The 25,668-nt window shown below is 43.0% G+C and overlaps 1 protein-coding gene across 2 annotated transcripts; it reads left to right on the top strand.

Annotated features, from left to right (window-relative positions):
- The first annotated feature begins 4,254 nt into the window (after positions 1 to 4,254).
- prcp (prolylcarboxypeptidase (angiotensinase C)) lies at positions 4,255 to 19,726 on the top strand. Of its 2 annotated transcripts, none has more exons than XM_064301833.1 (9): positions 4,255 to 4,342; positions 9,511 to 9,651; positions 10,234 to 10,335; positions 11,035 to 11,216; positions 12,017 to 12,174; positions 12,365 to 12,537; positions 15,401 to 15,565; positions 15,863 to 16,050; positions 18,043 to 19,726. In XM_064301833.1, exons 3-9 carry the CDS (start codon positions 10,240 to 10,242, stop codon positions 18,245 to 18,247), a joined length of 1,167 nt encoding a protein of 388 aa, XP_064157903.1. In that variant the 5' UTR covers positions 4,255 to 4,342; positions 9,511 to 9,651; positions 10,234 to 10,239; the 3' UTR covers positions 18,248 to 19,726. The 2 variants fall into 2 exon arrangements, with proteins under 2 accessions (XP_064157903.1, XP_064157902.1); XM_064301832.1 differs by lacking the exon at positions 4,255 to 4,342 and adding an exon at positions 4,349 to 5,076.
- Positions 19,727 to 25,668: the final 5,942 nt, after the last annotated feature.

Genomic DNA, 25,668 nt, shown 5'->3' with positions numbered 1-25,668 from the left:
TATCTACTTATTTCAGGAATGTGAAAACTTGTTTATAGTTTACATGCTGTAGGTAGGCACTGGCATCAGCTAATGTTACTGACATATTACTGCCAGGGTTCTCATTGATATAGGATTTAACTTGCAGCTATTTGCTGCTTTTAGCATAAGAAGCTTGATATTTACAAGTCCCAGTGCATTTCTCAGTGCAACTCTTGTGAAAGTTTTGTTTTTTTTGGGCCCTAGGTCAGGCAGTGAGGTAAATAACCCATCTTTGCACTTAGTAGAATGTGAATGTCACGTGATTGTGCTTTTGCTGTTAACCACCTCGGCAGCATGCCTGTTTGAAACATGGTGGATATGGCTATAGGCGCAAATAGACCAATATACCGCAAGGTTTTATTATTATTATTATTATTATTATTATTATTATTATTTGCCCTTTATTTAACCAGGATGGCCAGTTGAGAACAGATTCTCTTTTACAGTGAGGTGAAGTGCTAAATCATGGCCGCTCCTCGTGCTGACGAGCGTTGGCCTCGGTGGTTACAGCCGCGGGCGGACATGGACTGTAAACTGCCAGCACTGGAGGTTGCCATGGCAACATTGCGTCTGTTTCTGAGCCTCACCACCTCCTCCAGCGTTGGACGGTGGGGCTTTACCTCAGACCCCGTGTTCGTCCTGAAGGGCACCGAGGATTCTCTTTGAAAGAGAGGTCTTTGTCAGCTTTTTCTACAGTATGTGCACATCTATTTGGGGCTTTAAATCAATCCTGAAACAGGCCAGTTCATATTGCATATGAAAATGAGCTCAACTGATAGCATGAATGTGCCTTTTAAAAGAAGATATGATAGAAGATAGAAGTGTATAGAGAATAAAGAAGATTGCTTCCATGGCTAATTCTGGCACATTTACAGAAATGTTATTAATGTGCGTTGTCCATGTCAAACGAACTAATAAATTAAATTAATGAAATAAAATGTTTTAAGTTCCCAGATGCTAAATTATTCTGAGAATCCAGAGCATTCTCCACATCCTCTCCTCCCTTGAATTCCATGCAGATGAGATCAATTTCAAACTATTTGTTTTCTGGAAAATGCTGACTGTTCATTATACCAGAAGAATTTAGGGAAGAACAAAACAAGATGGCCTTGCAAACCTCTCCTTGAATATCCTTGAAATTAGTTTTTTTAAATGGGTGGGACAGTTCATTATTTTTTTTAAACTCTGAAATGCTGCCATCTCTTTCTCGGGGGTATATTCAGCTCCGTCCTTCCATTTTCTTTCCTGGCTATATTGCTGACATTGGGTAATCCTGATAATTTCCTTATACTAATTAAGAGCTTCTGAGCATGGAGGATCCCTTCATTTGAGAATGTGACAATTTCATTAACAACACAATTAAGTTTGCTGTTTCAGAAACAGGATGTGTCAGGTCCCTTTCAACCATTTTTTATATGAAAGCTTCTTCATGACTTTAGGGCAAAAGGTCAGGGTAGGTTCTGGATGTCACTGTGTATAAGAGCGTCGGCCATGTGATTGTAATGTAATGTAGGTAGTAATAGGGACAGTGAGGTTTCATAAACCAAAAAATGGGTGGAGCTTCAATGAGCTGTCTGTCAATCTCAGGCTTATGTGAGCATATCAAAAGACTGCTCTCCACAGAAGAGCTCAGCTATTCATCCGAAACCTGAGTCACTGGTGGTGCGTTGTAGTCACACTCATTGTTTTGTTTTTAAAAGTCTCACTTTCCCATCATTCATAGCAGTTTAAATCCCCAGGCTCATTGGCCAGTGATGAAACTGGACTGTCTGGAGAAACTTCTCTGGAAATGATTTGCAGTTGACCTTTTGACCCCTCTTAGTTAAACTTTCACAGCGCGTCCGTTCCCCCACATTATCTGTAGGATTTGTGGGTAGATGTTTTTGAATGGGAGGTGCCAAAAAGCCTTGAGCCCCAAACAGACATAAAATCTGACATCAGAACAGAACTTAACTAATTAAAATCAGGAGGATTAGAGTCGCCACAGATATTCCACTTAATGAGCCTTGCGTTCCTTCTGCAAACTGCAGCACAGGACTCTAAACAAGAACAGTACATTGCCTAAGGCAAAAAAAAACTCAATGTGCTGTTTCCATCTAGGGAGAGTGTAAATTAATACCACACTGCTTATTATTTTCAATTAAAATATTTTTTAATTGAGTCAACCACGTTAAATTACCGACACAGTATATTTGTGATTAAATGCAAATGTCTCATTATTACCTGTTATAGGCAATAATGATGCTACTTAGTAAAAATCCAGTTCTTATTCTCAATGCCTCAAAAACATTCTCAGAATCTGCTGTTAAACAAACCATTGGCCTAAACAATGAAAGACTGAAACAGCAAATTACTCATATCATTCTGTCTTGAACAATCTGCCCTGTAATTGTTGCTCTAAAATCAGACCTAAACAACCAATGAAACACAGCCTGCGATGTCAACAGCTCCAAGCTCCTGCAATTATAATGTGCGGGAATGAGATCTCAGACACCATTTATGTCTATCTTTAGGGAAATTACACACTCTATTTCTGTTTGGTTCAGACAATGACTTGTGGTTATGGTCATTTTGGTTTAACAATGACAGGGACAGGGCTCAATATGTGGAATTAAATATTTAATATCTGATGTTTTCTTTCTCCAATTCCCATAACCCTGAGAGGTGTGAACTCCTTTTCAATGAACTGCAGTTAATCATAATCAAAAGATAAAAATTCTGACCACACACTACGATATGTCGGTACTTTTTATCCAAGCTCAGAAGATGAAAGATGTGTATATGGATGCATGCAGGGCAGAATTAGGCCAATCCCCTCTGTTAAGTGACATTTTAAAAAAAGGACAGTATAGAGACCCACACTCCCATCATTATTATGTCCTGAAATACCAAGAGCTCAGTAACTCAGAGCAAAAATCCACCCCAACCTGTTAGTCCTGGAGCTCACTGAACAAACACTGTCCAGCACCAAGAGAGAATAGAAACAAGCTGTATGTGACTGATTCTTTGACGTCAGTACAAAGCTCAGAAGATGAGTGTAAATTTTTACTTGTGGTGTCTGTGCAGGTAACAGAGACTGTATAAAGGCAGGTAATCACAGGCAAATTAATTCATGGGCGGATACAGCAACTGCAGTTTCCCCAGTGACCAACAGTGGGCACTAAATTACACTGTATTACTGTTTCACAATTTTGGCCGATAGTGGAAGCAACACAAAATGGTCCTTGTAGATCTTTAACCTGGGGGAACATGCACATGAACTGCACAGGCCTTGCTTGAAAATTGCAGGTATTGAAAGCATGCAAGGCAATGACAGTCAGGCCCTTATTACTGTGGGCTTCCTTTAGGATTATGATGGCCTTTAGTGAATGATGTGCACAAAAAATAGTTTTTTATTTATTTTTGAATCAATATCATTATCAATATATTTTCTTTGTTGCAAACTGTATCTCCTAGTCCTTCCCCTCCACATGCACTAAAGCCTTGCCACTTGCCTGGCTGTTCTGAACTGCATGGAAGGCAGCAATAGTGATTCATTATTCTGAATCACTCCACTTCTCTTTGTTGATATGCATTAATAGTTTAATGGGTTTTTAATAGCAGCTTAAAATGGGACAAAAGAAGATAAACAATGAGTGTGTGTTTGTGTCTGTGTGTCTGAGAGAGAGAGAGAGAGAGAGAGAGAGAGAGAGAGAGAGATTAAGTACTGTCTGACAAAGGGACAAAACAAATATATCAAATTAAGATCACCATCAAAGTGAACACAGCCAGTGAACTGTTTGCCTACAGAAAATAAATTATTGTGATATTTTGGTCTCAGTGTCCTGTTTTCTGCCAGATAATGAAACCCATCTGAGATAGGGAGAACAGGGACACAGAATCTGGAGAAACCGTTGGCCAAAAAGCCCAAGGTTAGGCAGCCAGAAGGTCTATAGCACAGAGCATTTGTAAAATCCAATATTTGCCGTCAACGCGAGGAGAGACTCAGCCACAGAAGAGGAAGAGCCCTAAGACACTATCTTTGTGTCTCTTCATATGAAGCTTGTAATGTTTTTGGTCTTTCATTAACCGTTATGAATCACCTATGATACAAGTGCCTGGTAAATAAATGTAATGTATTGCATACGTTGTTAAGAGACTGGAGAAGCAGTCGATGAGAAAAGATTGATGAATATTTATCAGTTTTGCCGTCATGCGAAAGAAATGCCGGAAGAAGAAATCGGATGTACTCGGTTCTCTTCGGGTCACGAGTCAGTGGCCAGGGTTGTCCATTGAACCGTCTATGCACTGAACCACTGGCGAACTGTATGGCGCTAGTTAGGTACAGTACTCACGACACGTTTTATTTATTTACGCGTGCAGACAATGCGTTTCTGTACAGCTTTAAGTGACGGTAAAGTCTAAACCTAAAGCGCATAGTTGGATTAGACTGGTTTAAGGCAAAATCAAATGAGGAAGTAGTACTCGTCTTGACAGTTAGCTCGCCAGCCGGAGAACAACAAAGCATATCGCGCATAAGAAGTACTTCATGTTTTCGCTTGCCAGTTAGAGCTGACACAAAACGTTTACTGCGGAACTAGAACTGGCACATTCATGTCGGTTATTATGCACTGTGTATAGCATAGCAAGCTAGCTTTCTCAGGGATTTACTGATTGATGATATCCGTTCCATTTTCCTTGCTGACTGGCTAGCTAGATTGTGGTTCCTCATAAACTCAGATCTTTCTGCAGGTTCCTTCCGTTCCTCCTCGTTGTGTCTTCCCGGATCACGTGAATCCCACAGTACAGCATACTGAAGTTAGTTGGCTGCAGCCTGCAGTACACAGGGGTCTCGCTTCTGTCACCTGTACCGCGCCTCCAGAATTTATGAGCAGCATGATCAATTTAGAATTAAGGACTGGTACACGACCCTTTATCACGGGTATCGTTTGCGTTGTACTTCTGTTAGGCTCACTTCATGTGCTTGCCTTGAAGACACAACTGCTATCTGTGCAGGGAAGCACCCATGCCATTCCTAACAGCCTGTCCTATAAGACCTATTATTTTTACCAGAAGGTAAGTGAATTTCATGTAGATTACAATTCAGTGACAGTGAGTTACAGCTAATTTTATAGCTCGTTCTCTTAAAGTTTAAATACATGTTTCATGTCAGATGTTATGTTATGAACCATCTGTCAGGTCTTGGATTATTTATTTTGTTTCATTATTAAAATGGCGAAGGACACTCCTGTAATACTTATTTATTTTGTAAATTCAGGATTTTCACAGTTCATTTGTATTGTTTAACATCCATGTGTGAACTGTCAGTTTACAACATTATAGCGGTGGATAATGAAGTTGAAACATGTAGCCATTTTACCAGCTGCAAGTCAGGTGATTCTTCAGTTTTATTTTGCAGAACATGAACGTAAGACTGTGTGAATTGCACATGAATACATGGAAATTTTGGAAATAATCCACCCATGTCTCACTTAGATATAAAGTAAGATTTTATTTAGCAGTAGGATATTGTAAAAATACACCGTGGACCGTGCTCAATGCCTGTACCAAATTTATTTGTTTCTGCTGAACTCATTAGTCGACTTCTGGCTTTGAAAGGATTTCCGTAATGTTTCTATATACTGGATCCCGACAGTACTGATTATGTATTGTCTCTGAAGACAATCAGGATTTCCCGCCCCACTACGGGTGGGAAAGCCGCCAAACTTCTGGCCCTTTTCCTGCTTGTAGGATCCCTTCCTAGCTGACACTGCCTCAGGCTTTTAAACAGTAGGAAGACTGAGAAAAATCAAATGACTCCTACTGATCACACTAGGCCAGAGGCTGTAATTAAACAAGGGCTGTCTGTTCGTTTACTTAAACAATGCGTTCTGATGCTGAGTATTGGATTGGAAAACAAGGGGAAGGTGGCTGTTTTGTTGCTTATTCAAATAAGAATATTAAGAACTGATTGTCAGAATGCAGGAATGGCAGAAGTTCAATGACAGCATTGTATTATTTACAATCTAAAGTAGTGGCACTGAGATTAATGTTAAGCTATGGCATTTTCAAGTTCAGTGTCAGTTTGAACTGTGCTGCCATAGTAGTATATAGGGTTTGTCAGATAAAATGGCAGTGCTTTAAAAAGCATGTACATTTCAACTGAAGGAGAAAAACTAGCAGTGTGTCACTTCACGTCTTGCATCTGAGGAATCCAGTTTGTCCTCAGTAAAATTGGGCCTAAACAGATTGTCTCACTGCCTGAGGAAAGGCCTGTTTTTCCAGTTTTTTGGCCAGATGCCTGCCAATCTGTGGAGCCAAGTAACCTTAATTGCAGCTGAACCTTGGCGTGCTCGGCCAAAGTTTTGTTTCCAAGCATCACTTCTGCTTGAACTGAACTTGAAGAAGAGTGAAGTTCTTTCCTGCCTTTGTCCCTGCCGCCCCCCCCCCCCCCCCCCCGCCCCCGCCCCCGAGCTAAAAGCAAAAATACTGAATCACTGTGAGATTTGCTGCCAGCTTTTCCATTCAGCGATATTTGGACAAAGTGATACATCTCATTACAGGCTACGGCTGAGTGGAGTACAGCTGACATATTGCATGCTGTCGGTAGGGTAATTTTTTCTGATTCACACGGAAGATTTAATAAAAAAAAATTTTTTCGTTTTTTTTCCTCAGGTGTAAAATATAGGCTATCACAACTTCTGCAAGTTCTGCAGAAGTTGTGATTCAAATTTTGAATTTGAATGTTGAATTGATTGCAAGATTTGCAGACATATCCTGCTACTGAATTTTTAAACATTTTGGGGGATGTTTTTTTTTTGGGGGCGGGCCGGGGGGGGGAAATAACAAGTGATCTACCAGTTGTTGAAAGGAAATCCTCTTGGCCACTGGCTGAAAGAGAGTGGGAAGTCCCATTATAGCAGCACTGCAAAAGACTACACCTTAGCAGCTATTATTAACTTCCATTCAATATTGAATTTTGTGAGCTGGGTGATTTACTTTCCTTTCTTATAGCTTGGTACTGTAGGCTATGGGAGGTAGGTCAGTGTGATTGTACGTTTGTGTCTCAAAACAGTATTGTTTTGAGTGAAAACTGCTGTACAGCTGAAGCTGAGCGGTAGGGAAGTGAGAGATGTGGGTGGCTAATGTTTTCGGTGGAGGTTTCAGTGCTGAAAGGACACGTTCTGATTTTTGTTCCATTTACCAGCGATGACATCATTTTTATACTCTAACCGCATGCTGAAAAAGCTTCTCATACAAGATGTGTTTTTATGCACCAGTCGTGGTGTCCTTAAGTTATCATTGTGCTCATTTAAATACTATATATTTAAAAAGCAGTTTTGAAAAAAATTGAATAGAATCTCTTTTTTGTGCCAGCTTGTGTATTACAGATGCTGTGTAAATAGGTAGCCTACAAAAAAACTCCAGGAAACGGCAATTTAAAGTAATTTCATAGGATGCTTGGTTGGCAAGCGTCACCAGTGCAGTCCATATGCACCATAGTATGGCATCTTAACGATGTCTGGAAAGCTTCAGGAAGAACATGACACCACTCTTGAAAAAGAAAGTGTATCGGCTCAGTCTTGGGTTGATGGAAGTGGAAAAATCTGTGTGAGGTTTTGTTCCAGAATGTTCCATAAATGCTCTAGGCTGTGACATGAATAATGTCAGTGTCATGATCCTCGAATCACGGAGCAACTATTCATGCTCTGTAGACATGGGCAAAGATACGCTTGTATATGCAGGAATGACTTAATGGGCGGTGAGAAAGATTAGTCAGTATCATTTGGCGGCAGTTAACATTGACCTTGTCTTCTAAGAGTGCACCAAACAATGCTGGGCCAAAATTGTGCCCCACACCATGGCAGAACCACAAGAATTCTTAACTGCTGAGTTTTAAAGTGTTTTTTAAACCTTGTTTCTTTCCCCTTTAGCGCCCTCACCTGCCTGTTGAAAATATGGACAGGATGTGGTGTCATTGTTCACCACTAGATGGCACCAAAATGCAGCCCTGTACCGAAAATCCAGACACGGAGTCCTTGCTTCTTATGCAAATCAAAGGGAAAGAGAACTTGGAGGAGGGTTCCTTTGAAAGTTCACACTCATGATTTGATTAACAAAAGCGTGAACTCTGCCCGTGTTCAATTTGTAGTGATCAGTGCTTTTTGTCTGCAAGCCGAGTAGTCAACACAAATTATTATACATAAGATATTTTACTGCTGTTGCTACTACCCCTTATTTTTTATGTAAGCACCCATGCCCTTGATTTTATAATCCACCATGGGGTACAGAGTCAGATAAATGAAGGTAATGTCTGTGCATGTTACAGATATAGGAACGCCACTGTGTGTTTTTTCAGTGTTGACTGTATCATGTGCCAAGACGCGTGACACGGCATGCATTCACATGATATTCACATTACTCTGTATTCATGTGACGCTGCCCAGAGTCCTTTTCAGTCTTAAAAAAGAATGTGGGCCCAAACAGAGCTTCAGGAAGTGTGTGCTTTGCGGGTTGGGGGTTGGGCATTACAGTTACAGAACAGTCACCACTTAAATGTGGCACGACATACAGTGCAATAGAAATCAGTTTACAGAACGTCTCTGTCAAGAAGGCCGCTGGTGTCTGTTTGACTCAATTCCAGGGATTGATGGAGGCAGCGGGGAGAATGAACACATTCAAAGTTTTAAAATCTTTTTTTGTTGTTGTCATTGGCTCATAAAAAGGCTGGCTCTGGGGAAGCGGGTTTGGGGCCTTTGAGCAGAAACTTTTGGGTGGATTTCAAGTGGGGGACGTCTCCTTGGAGGAGCACAGCGGTGTCTTTGGGCTCGCCGCCCTGTGAAGTTATCAGACGCTTTTTTTCTTCCTCCTCCAGAAAGCCAAGGGGGGAAGATTATTGCAGAAAGGGAAGATACTCGGTAATTTGATGAAAGGACGTTGCAGAGCTGTCGCTAAAGCGGAACTAATGCGCCTTCCCTTCAGACTGGCTCTGGAGTTTTAATACAAATTGAGGCTAATTATCCCCCCGTCCGACCTCGGGGTCGCCCCGTCACAATGCGGGCGTGGCTCGGGGCCAGAGGACCCGCAGATCAAACCCGCCCCGCGATTGGCCTGGATCCCCCGCAGGTCCCTGATCGTCCCTGTCCCTCCCTCTCTGTGCCTGTCCCGCGGCCTTGTTCCTGCGATATTAAAGCTTTGTTTTATAGCAAATTACATTACATTACAGGCATTTGGCAGACTCTCTTCTCCAGAGCGACGTACAACATAACATAAGTGTATAACCATAACCAGGAACAAGTGTGTCGAAAACCCTAGAGAGAAGTACCGTTCCAAGTGCAGAAGAGAGCAAATCGATTTGTTCTCTGATAATATGGCCATCAGCATAGCAGTTAGGTTGAAACATGGATGATCTGCTTGTATGGGCTTGTTTGTCTATTTTCTGTCCTTAAAGTGCTGTTTTGTGGAATTGACTGTCCTGTATCTATGTTTTGTTGCTTTGCTCTGTTGTAGATCGACCACTTTGGATTTCTTAGTAATGCCACGTTCAAGCAGAGGTACCTCGTCAATGACCAGCACTGGCACCAGGAAAACGGCCCAATCCTGTTCTACACTGGGAATGAGGGAGACATCACTTGGTTCTGCAATAACACAGTAATGACTTCTTTTTGCCCTTCAAACAGATGCTTCCTGTTAAAATGAAGGCCTGGGCTGCTGGGTGGCTCATTCGGTTAAAGAATCTTTCTGAGGTGCATTGGGATGAGCCCCACAGTCTCGAATGAGCCAGTGCTGACTGTGGCTGGTAGCTGTATATGGCTACGCACGATTAAGTCCCTAGGGCACTGGGAGGTTCAGTTGGTTAGGGGGTCTGAGTTTCATCACTCTCTAGTGACGCCCGCTGGTCGAGTGGGTGCCTGCGGACTGCAAGCCAAAGCCACATATGAAAGGTCCTTCCTCTGATGCCGCTCTGTGTGAGCTTAGCTGTAGTCTACGGTGTGAAAAGAAGCATCTGGAGACACCGTGTATTTTGGAGGAGAACCGCAGATGTCTACACTCTACCGAATCGGCAGTGGGGGACGCATATGAATGCGGCTGCGGTTGCAAATAGCTAATTGGACATTCCAAATTAACACCACGTTGGGTGCTAATATTTTTAAAAAATTAAGACTTGGCTTTTGCTGTATTGGGTGAAATTGAGCTGCAGGGGCACTGGTTCTCACTGGCCTGTGTTCGCAGGGCTTCATGTGGGACGTTGCGGAGGAGCTGGGAGCCATGTTGGTGTTCGCTGAGCATCGGTACTACGGAGAGTCCCTACCTTTTGGAGAGGAATCCTACAGTGTAAGTACAGTCATCAAGACTCTAGAGGTGAAATTACAGTGGATTGTGTGTTCTTGTGCTACTGTTCGACTTTCAGAAAGCCATAGGCATTATTCTCAAATTCACTAAGGTATTGTAATTATTCCAGCTGGGATTCTGAGCACTGGTTTAAGATGGTTTAAGCTGTGTTTTCAACACGTCTAGATGGTCTGCGGCTGGTCAAAGCTGGTCAAAGTCGGTTAAGCTGGTAGAGTAAGCTGGTGGCCAAACTAGTGGACTAGCTGACTGAACAGGCTGATCAGCTCGTGAACAGCTGGTTGACCAGCTAAAAGTGTCAAAAACAGTTTAAACCATCTTAGGCTGGTTTCAGCTGGAAGTTTCTGCGGGGTTCTCAAATTCTTTGTCCAATTCTAGCAATTTTCCCTGACCTTCTGCATAAGAGTGATAATGACTACATTACTGTGGTTGTGGAAGGGGAATTGAGCTGATTAGGTCCTGACCTAGTTCCCCTAGCCAGACCAACGGCTTCCGCAGTTAAATTTACATTACCTTGCATTCATTTAGCAGACGCTCTTATCCAGAGTAGCTCGCAGTGCAAGGTTAATGTCAGCATCAGTGTGATGTTATTACCGCTTGTCTGTTGAGGCAGACGCTTGTGCCTCTCATTTCTCCACATCGCTGAGTGGGACTGCTTTCGGGCTTCCTCCTCCTCCTCTTTAGGATGCTAAGCACCTGAACTACCTGACGTCGGAGCAGGCGCTGGCTGATTTCGCGGTGCTGATAAAGGCGCTGAAGAGGACCGTCCCGGGTGCGCGGGACAGCCCGGTGATCGCCATCGGGGGCTCGTACGGCGGGATGCTGGCGGCCTGGATGAGGATGAAATACCCCCACATTGTCGTTGGGTGAGAAGCTGTCGGTGTTTTTCAGAGAACTGCCTCTAAAACAAAATAAACGTCTACAAGTAAGCATCAGCCATGTCACATTTAATCATTCACCTTACAGCCATATCTGGAGTGACTTACAAAGTTCTTGAATCTCACAATGAATTTGAGGGTAATTAACTGTCTGTAATTATGGTTGTCTTGCGTTTCTCTGGATTTTGGATGAGACCTTTAACCTAAGGTCCAGATCCCATGGCACTCCCAAAAAAGGGTAGGGGTTCCCAGATATCCCAAACTGGCACTCTCAACCATGGCCCACTAATCGTCCCCCCGTTTTTTTTTTTGGCTTAATAATTCCCTCCTCCTCTACCTCAGTTGAAGTGGGGTGAATTACTGGTGCAAAATGGCTGCCATGCATCACCCAGTTGGGTGCTACGTTAGTGGTGGTTGAGATGAGGGCTTTGAGATAACCAAATAAAGACACTATGTGAATGAAATCTATTATTAACTGTAATTATAATTAATATTTAATAATTTAATTTATTAGTAAATTCTGAATAAGTAATAATAATAATAATAGGGAGGAATAGTGTGAAGTGTTGACAGCATACTTTATGTATGAGACCATGATAGTACTGTTTGTCACTCTGGATAAGAACATCTCCTGACTGAATGTGTTGCAGAAGAACACCTTGAGACCTCTGTGATATCACATGACACACGACCGCTACACCAGGGTGCATTTTTCATGTGGAGACGTTATCGTTCATGATTTTGATTGGAATAACCACCGTTTTAAAAAAAAATGTTTTCGTTTTCAGTGCCCTGGCCGCCTCTGCTCCTATCTGGCAGTTCACAGACATGGTGCCGTGTGACGTCTTCTACAAGATCGTCACCAATGATTTCCACAAAGCCGAGAAAGGCTGTGCGGAGAGCATCAGAGGATCGTGGAAGGCTATCAACAACATCACCTCCACAGGTGCGTCGCCCTGTATCACGGAACGTTCTGTGGAACTCAAGGTGTCTTATCTTATGACAGTTGTTTTGATTTTCACCTACTCCATTGTAATTTATCACATTTCAGCCACAGTGGATGTTCCTCACTGCTGTTGAAAACAGTTCTTTTATTTATTTATTTCTTTTTTTAAACTAAACTTTTCCTCCTCTAGCCGAAGGTCTCCAGTGGCTGTCCAGCGAGTTCAGCCTGTGTGCCCCTCTCAAAAACAAGGTGGAAGCTGCAGCTTTCAAGTCCTGGCTCCAGGAGACCTGGGTCAATTTGGCCATGGTTGATTACCCGTACGAGGCCAACTTCCTCCAACCGCTCCCTAGGTGGCCAATTAAGGTAAACGGAATGCTCTCGTCATCAGTTCCATCAGCATCACTAAACGCTGCTGAGCTTGCCACCCAGCCACCCGGATGATGAGCCCCGGGTCCAAACATCCTATGCAGGAGATTTTTCTCACACGTCAGGGAATACAATTCCTGGTCAGAAAATTAGAAGAAATGCTAATTATAGCGGAATTGCCTCCATTTAGCTACAGACAGTTAAAGAAATTCATGATTCATGAATTGAAAATATCGTTATAGAACATTTATGGGAATTTTTCAATTTGTGAATCAAGTCTCAGTTTTTTGCCTGAATTTACTGAACTTGAATGGAATTGAATTAAAGCTGGCTGTATGCATTTTTAGCTGTTGATATGTTAACCCTTTGAAGATTAGGTTGTTTGGATTGTTTCTTTCAAAATTCAAAACTCAGTGTTCTAGAACCCCATTGCTTTCAGTTACCAGTAGTGATTGTTCCATCAGCATTAAAATGTTCAGTTAAGAAAATTCTAAACACGTATTTGTGATCTTACACTTTAAAAACAGTTAATTAGCTGTTAATTAAAAAAGACCTCAGGACTTCAATTTCTGTACACACACAAATATGATTGTAGATTAAATTGTATGCACTCAGTTTTGTGTATACATTTGAATTTATAAAATACACATCTTTTATTATAAAATATTTTTATCATATAATCTTACCTCTGTTAAGGTAAAACGTTGTAATACGTTTGCCGATGCAAAAAGGCAATTCCTGCTCCAGTGCTGCTGCCCGGCCTGACAGTTTAGGTAAGACAAACAAACAAAAAAAAACAAACCACACTTTTAGCTGCTGGGCTGGGAGTGGGTAATGTATGCGGCCCCTATGGGTGGCGTAAGCGGTTTAGGCAGCGGGCGCAAAGAGGGCCCTTTTTAATGACAAAGCTAATGTGATTATGTGAGTGGCTGCGAGGAGGGGCCATTGAGGGCTCGGCGGAGGGAAATCTGTTGGCTGAGCTGAATGTATGGGCCTAATCCCGTCTGAAAAGTAGGTGGAAGATGCCTCACGGAGCAATTGCATTTTTTTTTGTTCGGGGTGTAAATCTGGGGTAGGACATGTCTGTAGCCCTCCTCTCCCCCTGGCCTCCTCCTCCTCCTCCTCCTCCTCCTCCACGGGACCAAAACAAAAAAAGGGGGCCTTAGTAACAAGTCTCTACCCGACCGGAGAGCCACGCCTCACTCCAGCCAACTGTGCCTAGGCTCTCCAATTCACAAAGCCCTCCCAAAACACGGCGACTGTCACCACGGCAACAACATCCATGACAGACTCTGCTCTGAAAGACCCCAAAAAATATAAATAAATCCTGACACAACACCATATCAAATACCGCCATGACAGCTGTAGACGTAGAGTCATTTCAGCTACAAGCAAATGGCGATTCCTAACGCAGCTTTTAAAAATGACCACGATTGTCTTAAGCGGTGATTAGGATGCCTGTATGTATTTTAGAGAAAATGGCCCATTCATTCATTAATGTCATCTTTAAACAAACTTGCCTTGTTCTTTGCCAGATTTCCTTACAATAGGCTTCACTCAGTTTCATATGCAAATTGGCGGTTTGATGCGTGCTTGGAGGGTAAGGCAAGGGGTCTGGCCATGAAACGTGTCGGAAACAGATCAGAACGCGGACAGCCCTTATCAGCTCCTGCCCAACAACATTAAACCGGTGTGTTCCAGGCCAGTTTGAGCCCGGCTGGAACTGGATCGCGGCCCGACGTTTGAAAAACAAACACATGAATATTTATCAAACGGAGAACGTGCACTGGGTGTGCACGGACTTAAAGACCGCATGTGAGAACCGGCAAACCGCTTTCCCTGCAACACCCAACATGGTGATAGCAGCACGCGGCCGTAGCAACAAGAGTGTCCTGTCTTTCGTGCGACATCGAACCCAATGTTACATTAGTAACAACGTCTTAATATTTAATTGGTAGATGGGTTGCTTTGTTTTGGCCAATAACATGGCCTGCATGCGCCTGCATGTGAGAGGGGAGGAGCTTAGAGAGATGAATTAGAGAGGAGAAAGCTGTTGATGAAAAGATGAATGGAGGCCGATTTGATAAGTGTTTGGAGTGTCACTTAAATAACACAAAGGGTGTATTATCCTAAAAGATTAAACTCAGGAAAAAGCATTTGGTTGGACGTTCTGTGCGTTTGTAAATCCGCCTTATAAGGGTCCTCTACTTTGTCTGCTTTGTAAATCCAATCAGTTTCCCTGAGTTCAATGTTTTTAATCAGCAAGCTTTTGTTGGTAAAAGTTTTTTCAAGCGTTTGTGGAATATAACACACATAAATATTCACATGAGGTCAAGTTCTGCCAACAACAAAGCTAGATCACTGGCAAGGCTGTAAAGGAAAAAATGAAAAAATGTTAATTAAAAAAATCACCAGAGGCAGTTTCCCTGAAAGGACCGAGGGTTTGACCTGCAACACCCAACGGTTTCTAAGCTCATGGCTACTTGCAGGGGTGTCACCTGGGATTTTGGGCCCCACCACCCCAGGAGATGCTATGTTCTAATATTTTTTGAGGGCCCCTGTCATTCAGGGTCATCCTAACTTCACCCTCTCCCCCTACCTCCATTCCCTTATGGCTCCTTGTATGCGTTTCTGTCTCTGTGCTCCAGTCACTTTGAGGGATGTTAATGGCTGTGTGCTCCAGTCATTTTGAGGGATGTTTATGGCTGTGTGCTCCAGTCATTTTGAGGGGTGTTTATGGCTGTGTGCTCCAGTCATTTTGAGGGATGTTAATGGCTGTGTGCTCCAGTCACTTTGAGGGGTGTTTTTGGCTGTGTGCTCCAGTCATTTTTCTGGGTTTTTTTTGGCTGTGTGTTTCCAGGTTGTCTGTCAGTATCTTACTCACCCTACGGTGCCAGACCAGCAGCTCCTGCAGGGCATCTCCAAGGCTGTGAAGGTGTACTACAATTACACAGGAAACGCCCCCTGTCTCAACATGTCTCAGACTGCCACTGGAAGCTTGGGGGCCATGGGCTGGTACTACCAGGTACTGTGATAGTATTAGTGTGTAACCCAGGCAACGGTTTCGGCTGAGTAGCGTAAACTAATGTGGTGGTGCAATAACAAATATGCCCGGAAGCAAAGAAAAATTGTGGTTTTGTGAAATTATGTTGACATTGGAAGTTTCAAGCAATGATAATTAAAAGTGCAACAGGACTGATCTCAACTGCGCCACTTCTAGAGTGTGCACTTTCATAAATGGTGGTTTGCCGGGACAGTGTACTGGAAAACCTCTGCTCAAGGTAAGAGAGACAGACTTGGTTTTTATTGTTCCCGTTTCCAGGCCTGTACGGAAATGGTTATGCCCATGTGCTCGAACGGCGTCGGGGACATGTTCGAGCCCCAAGCGTGGGATTTCCAGGCCTACGCAGAGGAGTGCAGGGCGCTGTTCGGGGTGACCCCAAGACCTGACTGGGCCGACACCATCTACGGAGGCAAGAACATCAAGTCCCACAGCAACATCATCTTCAGGTATGAAGCACCCACACCGCTCTACGTTTCTCTCGGCCGTGCTCATTTCTCTCGTTTTCTTACGTCTTAATCTCCCCAACAGCATCCTCGAGCAAGTGCGAGAAGTGTGAAACAAAGTTTTAATCCGTTCAATTATAGAGTTTTTTTTTTTTTGTTTGTTTATTGAACTGAAAGCGATGGTGCTTTCCTTTGGAAACTGAAGTTTGCTTTTATGTGCGCACCTTGTTCTGAATAAGTAATGATATGCAAATTTATTTAAAAACACTTCCGTTTATGTGCTCCAGTTTACGGACTTATTCCTCTCTGGATAAAAGATGGATTATCAGCTGGGTGTGAGGACTCTGAAAATATTCTTGAAACGACAAAAGCCTTTAAAAAAAAGATGAAAAAGATCCTTTAAAAAGCAGAGATTTTCTTTTGTGAATGTAGGGACGTAAAGGGGAGGTTCTTGGCATGCCTGCTCGTTTGATTGGCCAAAAGCCCACGGCCCTTATTTGCTGGGGTTTGTTTTTCGGTTCTTTTAAGCACAGCAGGAAAGATGCTTCATGTTAACAGTTCTGTGTTGACATTCAAAAGGCTTTCTACATCGTACAGAGAAAGCAAAAACATTTAAAGGGCACCGCATTAAAAAATAAATGCCGCTGAGACCGTCAGGTGAAGCAAAGCTTTCCTGAAATTAGTAATAAATGTTTTTTTTTGTTGGTTTCCACCTCACTAATTTGAAGAGAAGGTGAGGAACAAAATTAAACTTTATTCTGAAATGGGTGTACCAGCTGGCTCTAAGTCTAATTGCATCTAGTGCGTGTTTGGCTATGAGGGCATTTTGACAGATAATTCTAATAGTATTATCAGCAAAATACTCTGTGTAAAATCAACACGGAGAGTACATTTTACACTGATACAACACTTTTTCCCCCAGTTTGGATGCATATGAATTATATAAATTATGTTACAGTTGAAGTAACATTGAGGATTTTAATGCTGCCATTGTTATAAGTTATAAGAAGTTTAAACATAACTGAAACTGTTTAAACTTGCTGTTAGCATTTGGTAAATTATTAATTATCCCACGAGAACAGTTTTTATGACCTTGTTAAATAGGCATCCAAACTTGCCCATTCTGCATAACTGACATTGTGCAGTTGGTGGCAGTTTGGGCGTACACTTCAACTTGGTATTAACAGCAGCGATGCTGCGCGAGGACACGGACGCTAACGCAGGTCCGGCTGCCGTTTCCGAATCGTGACCCCAGTTAATCGCCCCCATCTGGTCCTGACGTGCAGGACAGTCGCCGGCCTGTGAGAGGCCGTTAGCGCCCGCCGCTAGCGCCAGCCGGTGCTCCCCTGCCGCGCCGGGCGCAAGGCCGCGAGCCTCCTGTCCGGCTCACCCCCGTGCTAATGCGCCATTAGCCACATTTACATTTCGCCATTCGGCAGATGCCCTAGCGCCGCGCGGCTTCCACGGCTTGCCTTTGATTTACACGTAATCCGTTTATGTAGCTGGATAATTTACTGACACATTTTACCTCGAGTAGCAGCTTACGCAAGGGTTCAAGGGCACTGTCCCTTCTGCAGGCATGAGCTGAATTTAATACGGCATACATCTATAAATATGCATTTGCATGTAGGTATTTCATCTGTAATATGGATTTCTGTCCTATTTTTTTATTGTTTGATTTGTACCTCTGTGCTCTCTGCAAAGCAAGCTATTGTGACACCATTATGATTGTAGTTTATAGGTACATTTTTGGGAGGTGTTTTGTAACAAAAGACTTTTTTTTTTTTAACCAAAATTCAGTCCGTGCTCTAGAATTCCATTAGTGATTGTTACATCGTAATTACCAGTAGTGATTGTTACATCAGCATTTGAATGTTGAGTTAAGAACATTCTAATCGCATATGTTGTCATATCTTAAAGGGTTTAACCTGCAAACTCTGAGGCACAATGCCAGTTCCCTGACCATTATTCTGCACTGCTAACGATGTATCCTAGCAATGGCGGCCTGGACCCTTGGTCGGGTGGTGGAGTAACCAAAAGCCTCTCGGACTCCCTGGTGGCCATCGTGATTCCAGATGGGGCCCATCACTTGGACCTGCGGTACAACACTAACTACGACCCCCAGTCCGTCATGGACGCCCGGGACACGGAGGTGAAGTACATGAAACTGTGGATCAAACAAGCAGCAAACTCACCATGACCACACTCCCCTGACCTTGTGGCCCACCCCCACTACTCCTAGCTGACATGACCACACCCCCCAGACCTGGGCGCCACTCCCACCACTCCACCTACCTGTCATGACTCCGCCTCCCAGACCCAGGGCCACACCCTCTACCACAGCCAGCCACCCTGACCCCACTACTCCTGACCCTGAGACCACTCCTACTCCAGCTATGGAATCCTGTCTTTATTTTCAGGCTCATGATTCCGGTACTATGAGCCTGACCAGGCCAGATTTACAATGTGATACCGTATGAGATTGCTATGTCCGAATTCTGAGATGTGCTTTACTAATAAACTAGCAGTCAGTGACTTCTTCTGATGAATTGTGATCCTGTGTAGGTGGGGCTTCAGATTGAAGCTGCAATTCAAGATTATCACTAATGCAGTCTAAATCGTGGCAGAGCCAATCAAATTTCAGGAAACTAATCTCATAAACTGTCACTGTCACTTGTCCAGGCTCTGTAAAGACCAAGCATGTACGGTTTCCCAACCTCATGTTTCACTGGTATTGGTTATAACACAACCTCTCTTGGCGTAGTCCTTGCTCAGTAGGTTTGTGCTTGACCCTTGCAGGCTGCCAGGCTGTCAGCATTTAAATCTGTTGACTCATTGGAGCAAATGTGATGAGTCGTTGATGATGTCAGATTTATTTACCAAGAGCTGGTGCCTTTGTTCATTTTTCCTCTTTCCATCTTAACTTTGTTTTGCATTTTCTTCCTTATTTAACATTGGGAATCTTTACAAATTTCTAAATTGCACTAAGGTTAAAAAGAAAGGATATTATACCATACCTAAAGGTGACAGGTTTATTTTTTGTTCATCTTTTGGATTCATCAGTATTTTATATTGTTGCCACTATATTTTGATTTTGAGTGGAAGTTTGAATTGACACACCATTAAAAAGTAGTAGTAATATTTCATATTTAATAGCAATAAAGTAATATTTTCTGAATTACTTTATTGCTTTCAATTATTTCGTTTTTTACCCCACTTCAATATGAATTGTCATTCTGAAATGTATGCATGATTTAAATCCATATCTGTCATCTTTTTAAAGGATAGTCAAAGTTTGAATTTGATTTGTAACCATGTCAAATGGAATGGAAACATTCTTCAGGGATTTAAAAAAAATACTTTGAAAAATTAAATCAACAAGAGTTTTGCAGTTACAGTCAGGCAATTGTAACACACATTTGTCATTTTTAGATAGTGTGTGTATAAAGCAGGACATCTAATTTAATGGTTTGAGATTCTGAGTATTGTGACACCAAGAAATTCTGTTCTGCCTGAATTGTTGTAATTTAGTGAGTTGAGATTCTGAGAGATGTCACACACAGAAATGGTCTGTTCTCCGAGCCTTCTCCGTGTCTTTCTGAATGATCTTCAATGTGCTGTTCATATACATGAACATTTTTGCTCTGGGGCTGGACCCAATAAATGTTTTTTTACACTCTATGGCAGTAATGAAGTAATTTGTTATTCTGACAGACGAGCACTGTGATTAAAAGAACCACCTTTCCTCTCTTGTTTGCCTGTTGAATGCATTTGTTGGAGATTGATGCATTTAGACTCCAGTGTGAAATTACCCTGCTAGTTCTAGTTAATTATCTTAAAATGACTCTATTCGACTGCCTGTCTTCTGCACACTTAAGAATTTTATCTTCGGGTTAACACTTTTCCTTTTTTGCCTCTGATTTCTCTCTTCACCAGCTGGAATTTTTTTTTCCTTGTCCACGGATGTTTTGTGTTTTTCAATCACCATTAACAATGGTAGCATGAACGACGAAGGATTGTTTGTTTGCGCGTCCGTGGGATTTTGGTTTTGCCAGCACTTTCGGCCACCGAGTCTGCGCCACAAGCGTTCTCCATGGCGATCGACGTGGCGGTGAAGTGGAAGAGGGGTTTTTTCCCGCTGATAAGCGAAGATAATGCGGCTGTAACATTGGGATGCACTAATTGTGCTAAATGGTTTTGTGAGCCTATTGAAGCCCGGACAAAGGGCTGTCGCTCCTCTCTCGGGAATAACTTTTCACTGCTTCCCACACCCCCTTTTGTTCCTCGGATAATGATTCAGCTCAGAGCAAACACAAATGTGCAGGCCCGCCTTTTTAAAACTCTGCTATTATCGGTCCCTTTTTGGGCACCCCCATATAATTTGAATATTGTATGTCGTGTGTGTGTGTGTGTGTGTGTGTGTGTGTTTTTCTAAATACCATTTTTTACATTTTGCAATTGTATAATCTATTATGAAAGAGTAAAAATACATCCGTGCAAGTGTGAACATATAGGACAGGTCTAGCCTTATCCACTAGCTAAATGCGACCCAGAAAACTTCTCTGGTGGAAGTTCAATTTCCAAAAGAGCCCCCAAACTCAGCTTCCTTTTATCGTCCAAAATGGGAATAAATTCTTTAACTGTGACCTGCTGGACGTAATTCACCGTGGGCTGAATTTAACTGTCCAATTAGGCCATCGAGTCCAGCTGTCCACCGTCCTGAAGCTGACACACAAGCTCTAATATAGAGGGCGAGCTCCGTAATCCCCAGGGAAGATAGCTACTCAGTGACCATCTTATTCATTTGTTTACTTCCTTGTCCAGGCCTTGAGGTCATGTGCTGCTTCATAATTAGGGAAGAGGGTCACGTGACCTGCAGTCATTGGGCGACCCGCGTCGGATGAGGAAGAGGAGCTGCTGTTAGCGAGAGCGCCTCTGACCTTGCATGTGCTTCCGAGTTTAGACTTTGAGGACGGCCCCTCCCGCCCTCCTTTTGACTACAGCAGAAACTGGGTGCTTGGGAACAACTGGGCACACTGCGTGAAAGGCCGGATTGTGTGCCAGAAAAAAAAAAAGGCGGAGGAGTTTTGCTGCGTGTTCTAAAAGAAGAGTTGACTCTGCCAGCCTGCTAAATGCATGTGTTAGTTAGAGGAGCATGCACATCAACATGTTTTCATGGACCTACCTTGAAAATATCTAGGATTTTATTTGTATTGCAGCAACGGTTTTTAAACAAGATTCTATTACATCTGCTTAGTGCTTTGCATGCAGCTATGCAAAGTGTTTCACTGCGATTTTGAAACAAAGTGAAAGCATAAGGTAAAAAAAAAAATACCATATATACATCACAGAAAACAGAATAGGAACAGATTCTGAAACATTTTAGCCGTAAGTACATGTGAATGGCAGCGGTCCTGGTAAACGTGTCTGCTCTCATGTCCTCTGATCTCATTCAGCCGCGGCTTGGGGTGCCGGTGATTTAATAAAAAGCCAATCGAAGAAGAGCAATAAAGAGGCTAGTGGGAGGTGTGCGCGCAGCAAAGCGGCCGTGTCAGGGCTCCCGCGGACAGACCTGCGGGGATCCCCAGTCACGCCCTCCTTCAGTGACAGCCGTGAAGCCTTTAAATTGCTATACCTAGACAGCCAGGGCTTTGCGCTTTGGGCCCCCCTGCTACTAATATTATTAATACCATAGACAGGATTGGGGGGGGGGGGCTTGGCTGGGTTATGACACACAGCTGCAAGCATGAATTGTGAGAGGACTGGGTAAGGTCTTGTAGCTGCTGTTGTTGCTGCTGTAGATTTGTAGAGACTCTGTAAGGTCCCGTAGCTGTTGCTGCTGTAGATTTGTTGAGCCTGGGTAAGGTCCCATAGCTGTTGCTGCTGTAGATTTGTTCAGACTGGGTAAGGTCCCATAGCTGTTGCTGCTGTAGATTTGTAGAGACTGGGTAAGGTCCCATAGTTGTTGCTGCTGTAGATTTGTAGAGACTGGGTAAGGTCCTGTAGTTGTTGCTGCTGTAGATTTGTAGAGACTGGGTAAGGTCCCGTAGGGACTGCTGTAGATTTGTTGAGACTGGGTAAGGTCCCGTAGCTGTTGCTGCTGTAGATTTGTTGAGACTGGGTAAGGTCCCATAGCTGTTGCTGCTGTAGATTTGTAGAGACTGGGTAAGGTCCCGTAGCTGTTGCTGTTGCTCCTGTAGATTTGTTGAGACTAGGTAAGGTCCCGTAGCGACTGCTGTAGATTTGTTGAGACTAGGTAAGGTCTCGTAGCGACTGCTGTAGATTTGTAGAGACTGGGTAAGGACCCATAGCTGTAGATTTGGTCTTAGGAGTTTATATTTTTTGTGCTTTTGTGTTTTATTGCAGAAATTGTTAATAGAGGGATTCCTTCTGTACTTCTTTGGATTCTATTATTCTGGTGCCACTGAGGAAAAAAATAATAAATATTTCATTGATAATATTTATTGGTTGTTCAGTTGGTTCTTTATTTGGTGGAATAAAATTATTCAAAAACAGAACAAATTACAAGATATTTTTTGTTTGTTTGTTTTCTCATAACGCCTGAACAAACTGTGATTTACTACTTAATGCAGTGCTAGATCACAGCTCTTCACACGGTCTTTCTCCAGGTTCAGTTACCTGCGCTCCTCTGCGGAAATGAGTCCTGACACTAAAAATGGTGGTGTGGGAGGGAAGGGCGGGGGGGGGCTTGGGGGAGACACCCCTTGTCTGCCCTCTCGCTAACATTTCTCAGGACTTTGAGAAGTCATTCATATTGTCACCCCACTCCCACCCCCCCACCCACCCCCCACCCCCCACCCCCCTAACCGATTCTGCCCCTGCCATCAATCTAGTTTGTTAGTAGTACTGGGGGTGACCCTGGGGACCCGTGTGTGTGTGGACCCGCCTGCGTGCCAGTGCTCACACACACAGACCACACACTGGCGGCCGGAGATGACGGCTCGCTACGTGTCACATCGCGTCCGTCCAGGGCAGGGTGCAAGCATTGTGGGATTCCTTTTTTGTTTAGGGGGAGCAGGGGGGTGGGCGGGGGGTGATGCGGTGGTGGGTTGGGGTACACTCAAGGGTGATGCAGGGGTGCATAGTTTGTGAATTCCCTCTTATAGGGGGAGGGGAGGTCCGTGAATTCCGTCTTATAGGGGTAGAGGCAGGCTCTGTGGTGAATAATGCATTTAACCAAATAAATACTACTTTGCTGCACTTTTGAATTCAAAGGATGTTTGTCTGTTCCCATCAGACAAACCTAAATGTGAATGTTCCATGAATATGTGACAAAATTTTATTTATACAATTCCATTTATTTTTCCCAACGCAGTTTGAATAGACAAGACCGCTATGTGAAATATACAAGACCAGATGTGTCAAAATGGCCCCAGACTCTTACTTTAATATGAACCCCCTCCCCTTTCTGCTCTACCCCCCCTTCTCACCCCACCCATCCCCAGCACTTTCTGCAGACACTTGTTTCCGGAATCTCATCATCAAACCCTTTAATGAGGATGACCACAGGCCACAATAGCCACAGCGTCCAAGTGTGAGGTCGTGAAAATATCAGATATTTCCCTGATGATGTCACTCTTTTCTTCAGAGACGGGAATGTGTGTGAGGTTTGTTCTTCTCCAGTGTGATGTCACGGTGTCTGACAGACAACAGTCCCAGTCTTTACGCAGCCTAACCAGTCGGTGCCATTAACAGCATCTTGAGCTTATGCTTTTGATATTGGTGTTTATTTAGAAATTGCTATTTGAAACAGCATCTCTCTCCCGGCTATTTAGATGAGGCTTTGTTTAGGCAAATTTAATGATAGTATGTTATGCATTTAAAGTGGCTAGTTTAGCAGTATTTTTTGGGGGGGGATAAGAATGAATTGAATATGGACAGGGGCCATTAATGAAGATAAATAGGTCAACTTGTTAAACTTGATAAATGATCAGTGTTTATTTTTATCTAGCCATTGTGAAAAGGAATTCCTTTTTAAATATAGGCCTTAAAACAGTGAAAGAGTTTGGGGGGAAGCTATCAATATTTCTTGTGGTCTCTCCCCTGTGTTTTTTCCGCTGGAGGAGTGGACCGTAAAAGAGCTGGGAAAAGGTTGTTTTTTGCGCTGTTGCTATGTTGCGTATTGTTGCGCGGGCTGTTTATTGTGCGCCACTGGCAGTCTTTCTGGAGTCTCTTTCAGCGCAGGGGCTTGTATTGGGCTACAGATAATTAGATCAGTGCTATCAGTTTCACTGTCCCCTTTCTCTCCCCGGATTTACATAACAATGACAGCCTCTGACGGTCCCCTCTTTCTCTTTAAAGCGCTTATACTCCACCCCCCCACCCCCCTTCACCACCACCACCACCACCTCCCTACACTAAATGATTCACTGCCTCACCTTGAAATGCACTTTTAAGGAAGAAAGAAGATTCCTTGGGAAAACTGTCAGAGCCCTGTAAAAAGAATCAGCTCCTCTTTTTCTTTCACTCTCTCTCTCTCTTTCTCTCTCTCTCTCTCTCTCTCCCACACACACACATTCACACACTCTTGCACTCCCTTGAAGCTCAGACAATCATGGCGTCCAAGCACCTTGGCTCACCCAGCGCAGTTAAGAACTCTTGACTATTTCCCTGTTCAGAATTTAAAAACAAATATAATTTACTGTGTCATGCCAAGTATGTCGGTTCAGGGAGAGATATTTGGACAACTCAAGCAGTTTCTAGAGAGATATTTTCAAAGATGGAACTGCTAGCAAACAGCTAATTTCCCTAGCGTCACGGTTGTAGCTTTAGGTACAGGAGCCGGCATTCTCCATTGGGTTGTTTTCTTTCTTTATAAAAGAACGAGTGATAGAAATGAAAGTTACTGCCGTCCTTTTTCTGCCTTCTTGACTTTTTTCCCAGCCATGCAAAAAAAAAGAAAGAAACTGGCAAAGAGAAGCACAGTCTTCAGAACTGGCGTTAGATGGCTGAGTTTGTGCCGTCCTCTTCAGAGTATTGCTAAAAAGAGGCTTTTTTTGTCTTGATTTGCTGGACAAATAAACTTGTCTATGAATGTGGAGTATCTGTATCAAAACACTTTGTATGGGTTATGACTAAAACCTATACATGCAGACTAAATTCAGGGACTAAAATCTGTATATTCAGACTAAATTCAGGGACTAAAATCTGTACATGCAGACTAAATTCAAGGACTAAAATCTGTACGTGCAGACTAAATTCAGGGACTAAAATCTGTGCACACATATTGCTTATTGCTGTGGTGTTAGTCCTGCTCTTGAACACACTCAATCACCGCCTCATTTGCATATCGTTACACACTCTTTCTGTAAATGTTCTATACACACAGATACGTGAATGTATACACACATATTTATGTCATGTTTGTAATAATTTGTATTTTTGTTATATTTAGTTACACTGTGAAAGTAAAACGATATATGAATTACTACGCAAGTTTAAAGCCAGTGTGCAGAAGCACATGGGCAAGCAATACTATTACCTCCAATAACCGATGTGAGGCTAAGAGCAAATTCAATTCACCAACTTAAAAAAAACCTTGTGGTAGAGAAAATCTTTTCAAAAAAGGCCCCCTTTTTTTAAAAAAAGATTTTCTCTACC

The sequence above is a fragment of the Anguilla rostrata genome, chromosome 12, assembly GCF_018555375.3.
Source record: "Anguilla rostrata isolate EN2019 chromosome 12, ASM1855537v3, whole genome shotgun sequence".
NCBI classification, from domain to species: Eukaryota; Metazoa; Chordata; class Actinopteri; order Anguilliformes; family Anguillidae; genus Anguilla; species Anguilla rostrata.
The sequence above is the reverse complement of the archived record's forward strand: the minus strand, read 5'-3'. Positions and strand labels throughout refer to the sequence as shown.